The sequence below is a fragment of the Bombus vosnesenskii genome, unplaced genomic scaffold (genome assembly GCF_011952255.1).
Source record: "Bombus vosnesenskii isolate JDL3184/JDL3185 unplaced genomic scaffold, Bvos_JDL3184-5_v1.1 scf7180000013397, whole genome shotgun sequence".
NCBI lineage: Eukaryota > Metazoa > Arthropoda > Insecta > Hymenoptera > Apidae > Bombus > Bombus vosnesenskii.
This window is the reverse complement of record NW_022883022.1, coordinates 301,578-315,116: the sequence shown is the minus strand read 5'-3', so window position 1 is coordinate 315,116 and position 13,539 is coordinate 301,578. Positions and strand designations below refer to the sequence as shown.

Below are 13,539 nucleotides of genomic sequence, written 5' to 3'. Positions count from 1 at the left end.
CTGGGATTACGAACACGTACTTCCGGAAATGAACGCGCGCGTATCCAGTATGCGCGAGTCTAAACGCGTCCTACACGCGTATTTACCTATATTAATTAGCCTTGCGTATCGATTCGAATTGGATAGTCGAGTCACGCGACCGTACGAAATATTCATTACGCGGGTCTTACGCGGTTGACGCGAAGCTCTGCGCGCATTCTTCGCTGTAAAGGGAGCTGGTTTCGCGTTCGAGAACAATTAGAGTCGGCGGATTAATGGCAGATTATTTCGCAAGACGAGGCGAGGATAAAAGATTTTAATTGTTCGGGTTACATACGGATCGGTTGGTTCGCTTGTAGGAAACAGCAAGAACAAAGCGATTGCGGCGCGCGCTTTGAGGTGAAACGCGCGAGTCGCGAGCATTCATTAAAAACGATGAAAACGGTCGATTTACCGTTCGCTTGTTTTTAATACTTCTTTTGGCTGAGCGGAGAACACCTTTGCGGTCCGGTTTAATATTAATGCGAACGAAATTGAAATACTAATTAGTATTCAGTCGGGGAAGGTGCTTTCCGCGGTCGAGTTTCACCAAGTGACGGTCTCTTAAAACGAGACAGGGCACCGCGCCGTTCGAATGGAAAGGGTGAGAGCGCGAGGGCAAGTTTCGTGTCTGTCGTGTCTGAGGAAACTCAACACTCGCGGGAAATTACTCGTAAAATGGCTGAAGGGAAACGCGAGAATGTTCGTACGTTTTACGACTTCCGAGGATTCATCCGACAATGTCCGTAAACACGTCAGATCACCTTCTATCGGTCTTGGTTCAACGTGTAATCCGAAACGCGGCAAGACGTACGACGACGTGTGTATCGTTCTAAACGGGACGAGGAGAAGTTGACGCGCGGTGTCGCGTATGTTTACGCGCGCATCTATTCGTCCTACGGTTTTTCTCTCGGTTTACCCAAAAATTTCTATCTTTGTTCTACGCGTTTTACACGCTCGCTGCTTGTCGAGCGTTTCGTCGCGTTTACGGTAACCTCAAGCCGCTTAAACTCCGCTTAGCACCCCCGCGGTTGCGCCGAATCGTTTCGGACTCGTTTGCCCGAAAGTGTGTGATCGTTGGTCGTGATCGCTGATAAATAACGTTCCCTGCACTTTGTTACAGTTTGTCTGCGAGAGCGCCACGTTTCTTTCGTCTCGTCGCCGTTCCAATCGAATATCGAGCTCTCGACGTTTCAAAGAAACTACTAAACCGATCGACTAACTCGCAACCACCCCTGTAGATGAGCAACGCGCCATTTAACAGGCAACCTATATACCGCTGTATATTCCGCACGCGCACACGTGAATCGAGCGTAGGCGTACAGACTGACACGCGTACACGTAGTGGACAGCGTGACACGTGTGGTGGCAAAGATAAGCCGGTGAAAATACGCGCAGTCACGTATTTTATGAAATGTACGTAAACGTTTGTCTTCTGTGTGCGCGGTTGGTATACACGCGCACACGCGAACATTACTATGAAAGTTTTAGCGGCATTAGTGCGTCGCGCGTACGATAAACGAATTTTCCGGCGAGATACACCGAAGAAACGGATGAACGATGCTCGACCTAACGGATGCTTCGTACGATAACCTACGTCTGTTTGGACAGGTTGGCAACTTGGACAGTCGTGACGTCTTAAAATTCGAAAGCGACTGGTCGCGTTGTTACCCTTCCGATTTATGTACAAACGCAACTGGTCTGCTTTTTCGAAGCCGCGTTCCTCTTCTCGCGCAACAACGAGCGAGTTAAATGCCACGACAGATTACGACGAGATGCTTTTTCGACGATAATCGCATTAACCGTTGGGTTTTACGCTCACGCGAGGATGCGTCGAACTCGGGGCTTTTTTTATACCAATGCTGGTCACAAAGGACGTCCTACATGGAAGGGAAAAGAAAATTCGAAGCTTCGTCGAACGTTATCGGTTCGTCTCTTCAAGTGGCGAGCTTAACAATGAAGCGGCGTTAAAGTTTGCAGATAGCTGGCCATAAGGTAAAACGATATCTATTACACCACAAATAGTTTCTGCGACTAAGTTTTAACTAGCTCTATACTTTCCGATATATACTATTACTTTATCACTGTTCGAGCATTTCTATCGACCGTTATTCCCCAAGTTCTGCCGGGGCTGCTGCTCCGATATAATTTGAACTCGGATATAATGCAGCCTCCGATATATTATCGACGATTACGAGCATTAAGCTCCGAGCTTTTAGATCGCGTCGGTTTTCCGAATCATTTCTTCGACGTTGAAAATGAAAAAAAAAGGGGGGAAAAACGGAACAAAAGACAAAAGAGAGAAGAAAGGAGAAGAATAAGAGACGGAATGCAAGGTAATTCGAAAAAGGATAATAATAATCGAATGGAAACGTTTCTCCAGCGATTTTATTATCGCCGATGAGAATTGAAAAGCATCTGAACGAGTGGAACGTCTGCATAGGAGCGGCAAGCGTGTCGCGAGATTATTTAGCGCGCGATTGTTTGCACGACTAACGTAGAATATTGCCGACTGTGAAACGAGCTCGACTAATGACGCGCCTCAAAACGGCCGAAACATAACGTGATCTTTTTGCAAACATTAACATCGACAATCCGTTAACGCGGCGGGTGGACCGGGGACACCGGTCTTCTAAAATGGATGGCATCCAGATGTAAATTCTCCCCTGATGCATTGCGCCAAAGCATAATTCGATTTAGCCGAAATCCAAAACGGCTATTACATCTGGAAAATCCGTGTAGCTGTACGAGTGCCGATGGAACGCGTGTCATTTCGCTAATTGTACCTAGTGGTTACTGTAAATTATTTAATTGGACAAATCTCATTTTACCGGTCGAACCGTGCGTGCGTGAATCCTGCTGATTCCTATGCTTTTTTCCCGCCACTCCTATTAACAACCGGTTTATGGTATAATTACACGATTGCGTTAAGTTCGTCGAACGCGGCAGCTTGTAGAATCGACCTAGAAAGCCGGCTTATGAGCTCTCTCGTTTCCGGACGTTCCTTGATTATAAAAAGAACGAACGAGCTATTTCAAACGAGCCAGGAATTTATTTTATTTACGATATCGCATGCTACCGTACCTGTAAAAGTTTGCTCGATTTGCATCCTGTATCGCTTTTCCCTCCGATCTACGTATATGCAAGGTGTTCTATTTTCATCGTTTAAAAACACGAATCTATTAAGTTCTCGATCCTTTACTCGTATTTATGCTTACGATACGTTCAACCGTACAGTAGTTCGCGTATTTAAGCGTACAACCTTTTCGTCTATCATTTTACAAGCAGCGAAGTGGAGAGACGAAATCGGAACACCTCGCGTGTCCAAAGTCGAGAACGATCGAATTTCGTAACCGATAACCCGTAGTTCGAAATACGTTGTGCTTCTTCGATAATCGATAAAAGTTAACGCGTATTTGGTGTCCGCGCGTGTATCGCCGTAAAATCGAACGGCGGATCGGTATCCCAACACCTTCCAACCAACGAACCAACCGTCGTTGCAAACTGTCGGCTCTGATCTGCAAACATTAGACCGATCGACCAAAGACGCTGCTGTATCGATTATTCTAACGATTATTAAGACAAAGATGTAGCAGCTGGTATACATAGCCAGACAAAATAAAAGAGTAAAAGATAACAGAACACACGCCACGGTGTCCACTTGCTAATCAGAAGTAATCGTTAGAACCCTGTTGCTTAATATAATATTATAATTTTATATTTAGAGAAATGTTTCATCAGTGAGATTTATTAAACGTTATCGCTTGTTGTTGAGACCGTCGAATATATTTAAAATAATGAATTAGTATAGTATAGTATAGCGTATAAGTCGTAAAATAGGATCGCTAATGACTCGTTAATTAGATCGCTGATAATTCGTTGATAACTGATCGACAACTGACTGTAACTCCTCTGATAACTATTTATACCATTTACTATTAAGCATATGGTAACTTTTAGCCTAAATTTTCGATCGAGACATTTCACACTCTAATGAAGACACGCGAGATATGTTGCCCATAGCGTCGCATAAGCGACATTGCAACGCAGGATATTTCGTCCGTAGCGTTGCACAATCGGCGTTGTGGCAGCGAGATATTTCGTTCGTGATGTCGCATAAACGACGTACGTATCTCGAAGTAGCGAGGCATCCCGTTCGTGGTCACGAAACAATTAAATATCGTACATCGATGGAATCGCATTTCGAATTTTAATACACCGTCGATCAGTTCTTCGACAGGTAGTTAAAATGTACGATTTGCCGATTGCCTAAGAAGACGATAAGTACGCGGGTGACTTTCGCGCGTTAGTTGAATATTCCTTTGTTTCTACAAATCGGTTGGAGCGTGCACGTACGTACGAATGACATATACATACACGTGATCGCTGGTTTCCGCGAACGTGACAATTTCTGTTCGTGGTCGCGTTGTTAATGGCTTATTTGCCTGCGATAAACGTATAACGATGGAATAAGAAGGTGTCGCGGTAGTCTCGACGTGTGCAGGAATTTTTCATAGGTCTAGCGACGTCGAGACGTCGGTAGGACGGTTTCTCCGCTTTTGTGGCGCCTTCTAAGTTCTAAACCCTTTTCATTTATCTTCGCCTAGCGCAGCTTAAGCAGCAATTTTGTTGCGCCCTTTGCATATAGTTGTTTCAGCTGCTCCGAGCAATCCCCTTAATGTATACTTTTTCTCACTGTCATAATTGAAGACCTGGAGTGTGGGGTCGAGCACTTTCCACGAATGTTCTTCGCTCGTAAATTTTCCACTCACGGGAGAACGCTCGACGAGAGGCCACGTGGCCATCGAATCCAACGGCACATCGTGCATCGAATCCAGCCAGCTTTCGTAACGAAGCGGATCTCTTGTTCCTCGGAGATACTCCGTATCGTGAACGACACTCTGTTACAGTGCGTTACGCTCGAACGCGATTTGCTCTTTCACGGTTTCCCAGACACGGTTTGTCGATTATACTGCACGGTTTTTACTCTTTCCACGGTTTTTAAAAACCGGATTGTTTACCTTGGCGTAAAACATCTGGTGATTGGCAAATATGACGTTTGCCGCTCCTCTGAACGTATTCGGCCATGCAAGGTGTAGCGTCACAAACGAAACGGAAAAACCGACGGTGAACGCTTATTTTTCTACTAATATTTGCTGGCCATTAACGGAATCCTGGCTTATACAAAATAAAAACAAAATAAATGTTATTTCGTACAAAATAAATGTTATTTCATAAGTTGGGGACGTGGAAAGTCAACTTCGCTCGGTCCACTGGAAAAATTCCACCCCAAGAGTTTTTGGTTATACGTTCGGTTCACGATGGGGGTGGGGGTTGGTAATCGAGATCACGGGAATCTTTCGAAATACGATTTCGGAAGAACGTATCGAAAGCGGAAGTGGGCGCAGGCGCGAACAATATAGTGTCGGTTGCTTCGATCCCGAGGCTCCTCCTCCCCATTACGCTTTTTTTCCTTCTTTGACATCGCGATCAACGTTTAGACTCTTTTCTCGTTTACGGGTCGTCAAGCGATCGAACGTCAGAAAGCGCGAAGCTTCGTGGACCGCGGAACGCTTTTCGACCAACGAGCGGCAAACTCGTGCCGCGATATCGTTTCGGTCTCGAACGATCTCTTCCGAAAATCCCGCTTTTCTCTCTCGCCCTTTATTTTCCCGTGGTCCACGCTGGCCGTTCACTAGCGCTCTACCTCCGCTTCCTGTTCTTTCCTCTTCGGCGACGACGTTCCGCGTGCATCAAAGCTACATAATAAATTGAATATTATATCCAAGGGTGGTGCGTGGTGTGGCGTGGACGGAGCGAGCGAAAGAAGGAGGAAGAGGCGGAGGAAAGAAAGAGCGAAAAGAGGGAAAGAGGAAAGTGGAAAGAGAGAAGAGGGAAGAGGAAAGAAGGGACAGGAGGTCCTGGACCTGCGCTATGCGAGGCAAGCGTTCCGTGACGGAGCGTTCCGACGCTCGACTCGCTCGACGGCTAGCTCGACGCTGTCAGTACACGCGTCTCGACGCCCGGGGATGCGTCCCTTGCCAGAAGCATAGCGTGACGCTTGGTTCAAAGGTTCGAGCTCGATCGGACGAACGCGTTTTACCTTTTCTCGTACACCAGTTAACAAGAAGTGTGTCGTATCGAAAAGAAAACAGATACATATCGATCATCCATCTATGACGCGCCGCGTACATTTACGAATATAATGCTACACCTTTCCCACGAGGTAATGTCAGAACGGCGACGTACATAAGTTTGGAACCAATTGGTTGACCAAGTTGCACGGCTATCGTTAAGCGCGTACGAATCGGTTGGGCCAATAAGGACGAACAAAAGTAGAACGTGAAACGCGAGTGTCCATCGATCGTCAGGATCGTTCGATAGATCACCGTTCGAGGCATTCGATTCGCAAATTCCCAGAGGATTTAGCAGCGTTCGGCTGGTGGTTACCAACGATCACATAGCGTTACGAGCGGTGATTTTCCGCCGGGGCCATACATCAACGTGATATTTTCCAACGGAATTCCCTGGTGAATTCCAAGTGAATTATAAGGATCATAGGTACGCGTGGACGGGCTTCTAGCTGGCCAGAATCGAACGGACGTCGATTAATTTTGCGATAACAATTTGCGAATATAACGGGACGATAATCCGAGCTGGGAAATTCAATTTTCGATATCGGAGAAAAAACTAACGACTACCGTCGATTCCGCGATGTATACCCGAAACGATCGGAAATCGTTGCCGCTCGGCCGATCAACGACGATCGACGGCCACGGGATCTCTCCTAGAGACGAGCAAAAACAACCGGCGATATTCGCATATGACGCGTTTTTATCGAACCGGTCACCGTAGATGGTCATAGCTAATGGCCTTGTCGTTGACTTTGATAAATTCGTCTCCCGAAGGAGATTCATTACGCGGTAATATCGGACGAGTATGAATTTTAATATTGTCCCGAACCTACTCTCGCGTCCGAGCGTTCAATTTGTTTAGCCGCCAAGAATTCGTCTGATTCGTCCGAGCAATCGTTACGTAGAAGCCGAAATTACGTTTCGATATTTACTTGGAACAGGTTTCATGGTCTTTTCGCGAGTAAGATTAATCGATTGGATATGTGCGCGCGAAAGCCAACTTGCCGTAACGATCTCTCGTTACAACGGTAACCGTTCGTCTTCGATGGAACGTCTGTTCGAAGGGAATGGTATAACGATCGTGAGACCCGAAACCCCAAGGACACGTTAATTTCGCGTCTAATCGGTTAATCCTGGATGAGATAGGTACGATCGTAATCGTCGGTCGGCCAAGGCAGAGGCGAAGTCTTTCGCAAAAACGGATACTCACTGCTTTCAACGGCATCCTAGATAATTAATCTGTTTCTCCGCAGAATAGTCTCGTATTTGCATAGTTACGCGTATGCAAATGATATATGTACCTTTCTGCCATCCTGTTCCAAAATTATTCTTCGGATTGCGAAACGGCGAGAGTAAACGGTCGAGTCGAGTCGAGTCGAGTCGAGTCGATGCGATTCAACGATCGCGATCGCGCGAATAAATCTTCCCGAAAGCGTATAATCGCGTACACGGTGAAACTGTGTCGACGGTCGACACAGGATTTCACCGGGAAGACAGGTGGAGAAAGGAGGAAGGGAAAGAAATTAAATCCGCGCGACATTCGTTGAGATACGTTCTCGCAAGGAAAGGGAAACGTTCGTGGAATAAAATTTCCGGTCGTCCGACAACTTTTGCAGGAAAGTACGCGCGCCTCGGTCCTTTCCGTGAATCCGTGATTAAGAAACGATCGGTCTCGGCGCCGATCGATCGCGATAATACGCGTCCTTCTCTTTGATGCGAGTAATTAACGATCAACGAGGATCCTCGATCCTCGATAAAGCTCGGTAATAAAAATTACAAGTTCGCATTTTCCTTGATTATACGATCGTACTTGCAGCAAGGGAACGGAGCAAAGTCGTTCGAGTTGCTTGGCCGTACGAAATTTAAGCCGCGCTTAACGCCGTTTCACCGTAATGAAGACAAAACGAGGATTCCCAATTTTTCGGGATTACTAAATTGCTAAAGAAAGACATCCCCCGGGGAACTCACGCGCGCGGGATAGCCATCGTCGAATCGAGATCAACTTATTTCCAGTACAATGCCAAGCGAGCCATTAAGGTTTTTTCCTTCCTTCGTATCCTTCGTGCGAGCGAGCGCTCGCAAAGACATTTCCGACCATTTCGCCGACGAGGCTTTTAAATCGATCATAACGTTTGCACGATTCTTTTCTCAACGGACTATGTTTGCGGACAAACAGCTCATCATGGTAAACACACGGAAGACGCTCGGAAATGGAATTTTGCTTCGAAAAGTGAAATCTCTTTCGCCCGGATCCTTGTATTATCAATCTGTTCGAAGAAGCTTTTAACGACGACGAAAATCGAATTTTCTTCTGCTTCGTGTACCTTCGTACAAACGTTCGATTCTATCAAGTGACTAGCTGGAATCGATGCTTGAAAATTAGTATCTCGCGGGTAAATACAGCGATATCATCGGCGTGCTTATCTCGTCCAATTAAAAATCGTTTCTCGTCGAATTAAAATCGTTTCTCGTCCATCGTCCGGTCTTCTACGCGACGTTTGTTAATTCCGCTAGGAAATCGTCGGATTCGCCGTCTCGTTGCTACGCATAGATTCAGACGCGCATTCTCGCGAAATACCGCGTGTAGAATTTTCCTTTGCCGCGGATATCCCCGAGGATCGGGAACGAAGGTCTCTGCTGGATTTTCATCGAACCGGCGGATCTTTCGCCCGCTTCGCTGAAAGCATCGATCACGCGTCAACGAGATAAAACAAAGAACGTATAATCTGACATCGGTTCGAACGAAAAAGATACGACAGGCTGTGTCGATGTGTAAAGGTGCGGGCGTGCGAGAGTCGTTGTTTACCGTGAAAAGAAACAAGAACCGTATCGCGGTAGAATAGGTGGGCCGCCGGTGGTACACGCGACAGAAAAGGAGAAACTTTTCATTTAGTCCTGCCGTAAATAAGAAGCGGCGGTCGTGCCGTTCGCACTCATACCATGTGTATACGAATTTTTCGTCGGACGGTGGTAAATTCTGCTCGCACGCCGGCTGAAATCTGTGCTCGTAAATGGTCGAAATAGTTATTTACGGGATAGCGTGGAAAAGATAATTGCGTCCTGCCTTGGACAGAGAAGAAATCGAGGATGTACGAGTAATACCCTGATACCGTTTCCCCGATTTCTTCTCCACCAAATGTGCATTACGTGAAATTGCGCGAACTTGCAGCTCGTACCATCGCCTGACAAATGTATCGATTGAAAAATGGGAAGAATGAAAGGAATAATAAAAAAAAGAAAAGAAAAGAAAAATAAACAGGAGGCCGGTGTACGAAGAAAAGAAACAAGTAGTAAAAGGAGTTTGGGGTAAAGAACGGGGCAATGGGTACGAGTTAGGCGAAACAGAGAAAGCAGAGATTGGAGAGAGGGAAAGATAGATAGAGAGAAAGATAGTCATTATTATTGTTCAGGTTTCTTTTTCTTCCACTTTCAGAATGAGGGTGGCACGGCTATTACTGTGCTACGTACTTCTCGAAGACTACAGTACCAATCTCGGCGGGGCTGCAATTACTAGCGACGCCGCGCGCCAGGACGCCTCTGCGACGAATCCTACGCTACCAGGTATATATTTGTCGGTATATGCTCGTTCCCGTATATCGAAAAGCATTGTTTTCTTTTTCGAACGCGTGCCACCGACTGACAGAAAACCGACAGAAAGCCGACAGAAAACCGACAGAGAACCGAACGAATCTTGGCGTTGATGCCGCGGATATAGCACGGTGCACGCGACGCGACGTCTTCAACGCGGCTCGCCTTCGTTCCCGACGTTAATTACGAGGCCGGAAACGAATCAACTTTCGCCTCTGCGTGGTTACGCAGTGACCGTAATCGTCCTGACGATTAAGCTCGAGAACGTCCTTGAAAACTTTTTCATCTCGATTTCCTGCTCCGCGGAGCGGTACGGCGTTTACGCCGTACGGAGCGCGAAATTAATTTTGCGCCCCTAACGGATCGAAACGAATTACAACTATTACGGCAGGTAACAACGAGCGAAACTGTACAAACGATTTCGCGGCTCTGGCTCGCGTGTACATCGGTGATAACTAACTTGGACCAAATTCCCAAAGCCGATGACTCTGTCGTCCGACCGCGTATTATTCCCGAGAGTCTCGTCGTTTCCACGACGCCTCTCTCATCCGCTCCAATATTTTTTTTTCTCTTTCTTCCTGTTTTTTTTTGTCCTTGTTTCCTTTGTCTCCTCTTGTCCCCCCCACCCCCTTTCTCTTCTCTCCTTCTCTTTTTTCGAATTCAGGACGGTGACAGAGGTGCTCGAACTCGTCGAACTACGCACGTCAAAGGGTTTAATTACTGCGGTGACTTCGCGTGGACAGTGCCCAGTTCGAATCACCTAATCGCGGTTTTCATCGGTAGCTTCTGTATCGTTCTATCGCATTCGTTCTGTGCCGCGTAGCTTTTATTTCCGTGCACGAAAAGACGCATCAGGATTTTTGCCATGAAAAACCCGGTTACGTGCATCGTTATCAGCCACGCTCGTTCTCGGCTCGTACTTTACATGGCTAATCGTCGACTATATACGCAAATATATTCGCAAGCGTGGAAATGAACGCGTATTTTTGGCAAATGTGTCTCTTCTTCCGCCGGGATATAGCGCTTTAGCAGGTTTACTCCTATCGTTAGATAACAAAGAGAACAGTGGATCTATAGAGCTTCAAAGCGGAGAAATCAAAGTACACGTCGTGAAATCTCGTTACCAAGAACGAATGAATTCGCGAGAAACAACATCGAAGAATAGATGAATTCCCAGTGGAAGAATGACTCGTCCCCTGCTGTGCAGATTTCGTGAATTCGACGTTCGGATACATCTGTATTAGTAGCTTCGCGATGATGGCCGTCGATGGTTATCCGATCTTTTGTTTCCCGGAAATCGTTTGTTCGCGACAGAAATTATACAGAGTGTAGCAATCTTTTTAAACGAGTCTTCGGGTTATTTTATGGATATGAATAAAAACGAACGTTACACGAACGTAAGTTTGTTTAAAGCTCTATTAACTCTCGCCTGGCGGAAACTTGCCCGTCGTTGTTACGAGTCTCGAACGTTTTACAGCGAAGAGTCCGACAAAAAGAATCTTTTCCTCCGTGTGGTACTAAAATTCGCTTGAAACTTGAAATTATTTATATCGTTTGATATTTGAATAATAACTCGTTGATGAAGTTTGAAAAGTAATAAACGTGAAATACCGGTATGTGCCACATGCAATTCAGCTTTCATCGTTTGAACGTTAATAGATGACAATAAAAATAGGAAATACGAATCGCATCATGACTTGTAGTTACTATATTATTCAAAAAACATAGAATAGATTTCATAGATATTTAATTGATGCAACCAATTAGCTTCGTTAACTGTCATTCTTCCATTTCGGCTCCATCTCAAAATTCCTATCGATGCGAAACTGACGATGATAAATAATTCGCTTTACTACTCTGCGAATTTAATTTCGATCCTTTATCTCGATAAACCAATCAACCGTTTTATCGATTCAATATGACCATTAATATTTATTAGAATTGTTCATAAACAAAAGTTCGACGATGTAAGTACTTAAACTCGCACTATATCGGACAGCAAAGCATTATTCTCTCCGCGTTTGTGTATTTTTATTGCTATTTTCAATGAAAGCTTCAATAGCTCAGGAATTTCAATAGCTGAGAATGTAACGCAACGTGTAAAATTTATTCGTTTCGATACAAAACGACAGACTTTGAAAGTTCGTCTTAAAATATACGTGAAATATATTATCTTCTTATCGTTGTTACGAGCTGCAAATTTGCCGTAAATATAAAAAAAAAACGGTTAATAATCGAATCAGATAAAGGATCTTATCGATGGTACTACGAGTTAACGCGTTTTAAATAAATGGTAAATAAATGGTAAATAGTTTAGAAGACATTAGAGGAGATAAATTATCACCTCGCTGATATCTGTTATAAAACAAATAAAAAATGGCACCTATTGGTATCTATGGGAACCGAAGGATTAAACGACCTATCTTCGTGTAACGTTTGTTCGTTGTTTATGCTCGTAAAACATCCTGACAAAGTTTGACCAGAAAAACCTACAACTATACCCTGTACATAAATACTATATATTTTGCATACACGTATACCGTGTGCATTATATATACAGAATGTTCACGATATATCGGGGTGGCGTTTTTCTCGAAAACGGCTTTCGAAAAAACACGACGGCAGGAAAATTTTTAATGTCCTTTATCGCGAATATGATAGCGTACGGGAATTTGTCATATCCGCAGTATTGACCTTGAGGGTCACAATACGCTGCGTGTTTGAATTCTTCTCGATGCAGGTTTTTGTACGATATAAACAAATTTATAGCATTCCATTTAGAAAAACTAAAGTTCGTCATCAACGTTCACCCGAATAACACGGTACAACACATATGAAAAATTGGCGTACGCTATCACACGTTCGCCGTAAAAAGCATTAAAACCTCTGTCATTTTTCCCTAAAAACTTACCATTTTCGAGAAAAACGCTGGTCGACTATACCGCCAATGTTACGTGTATTTCTGTACATGTTTTGCCCGCTGGCAAATCGCTTTTGATCGAACAATGTTCGTTCAACGATTCGATGATTTCCAATTACGTGGCACGATTGATTCCCTTCTTTGGAGAGCTTGGAACGCTCGACAGTGCCAGGGATACCTTAAGTTTAATTTAAAGTTTGCCTAAGTTTAATTTAAAGCTTTAACTATATCGCGTTCATCGTGTTTAAGAGAAAGTTGTGCCGGCGCGCGAGAACCATCGGCGTTCGATGTGTCGAGAGAAAGCAGTTAACGCGTTTTAATTTCATCGCAAGCCGCATCGAGCTTTGTTAGTTCTCTCACTGTGGCAAGCCACCAATCGTCCCAAATCTATTTGCGACGTTAACAATGCGACGTTTCGTTGATTACTCATTAGGGAGGGTGTAACAGCACGAGATCAGATAAGGGGTTACCGCAGTGGTTAGCGATTATACATAGCCATGATGGAACTAGGTAACGCCTTACCGGAGGCCTGCACGCCGTTACACGAGCATAATGTCCTTCGAGAGCTGCTAAGTTGGCCGTGGTATGTCGCTTAAACGGATAGATAACGGGAAAGCGGGGTGACTGATAACGGTCGCCGACAGGCCAAGAATAAACAAAAGGATATGATTATCACGGAATGCAAAAAGAGAAGATCCGAAAGCTGTTCGACGAACGATCAAGGCCATCTGTTCGTAATTAACGCTGCAACTACCAAGGCGACGTTTAAACCATAAATTTTCTATCAAATAGATGAAAACGAGAGGTATATGAAGGTAATATAGATATTAAGGTTCGTAAGTATGGCCGAATACTTTATCCAATTTGTAACAACGGTAC

The 13,539-nt window shown here is 44.9% G+C and overlaps 1 protein-coding gene across 4 annotated transcripts in view; it reads left to right on the top strand.

Moving 5' to 3' along the window:
- Positions 1 to 1,867: 1,867 nt before the first annotated feature.
- Positions 1,868 to 13,539, top strand: part of LOC117237704 (lachesin-like) — a 39,857-nt gene continuing 28,185 nt past the window's right edge. The window contains exons 1-2 of one of the 4 annotated variants that reach the window (XM_033501976.1): positions 1,868 to 2,013; positions 9,586 to 9,713. In XM_033501976.1, the coding sequence (XP_033357867.1) occupies positions 9,587 to 9,713 (127 nt within the window). In that variant the 5' untranslated portion in view covers positions 1,868 to 2,013; position 9,586. Of the gene's footprint in view, positions 2,014 to 6,003; positions 6,245 to 6,285; positions 6,580 to 9,585; positions 9,714 to 13,539 lie in introns of those variants that run through there. The other 3 variants (XM_033501974.1, XM_033501977.1, XM_033501975.1) reach the window with 3 other exon arrangements.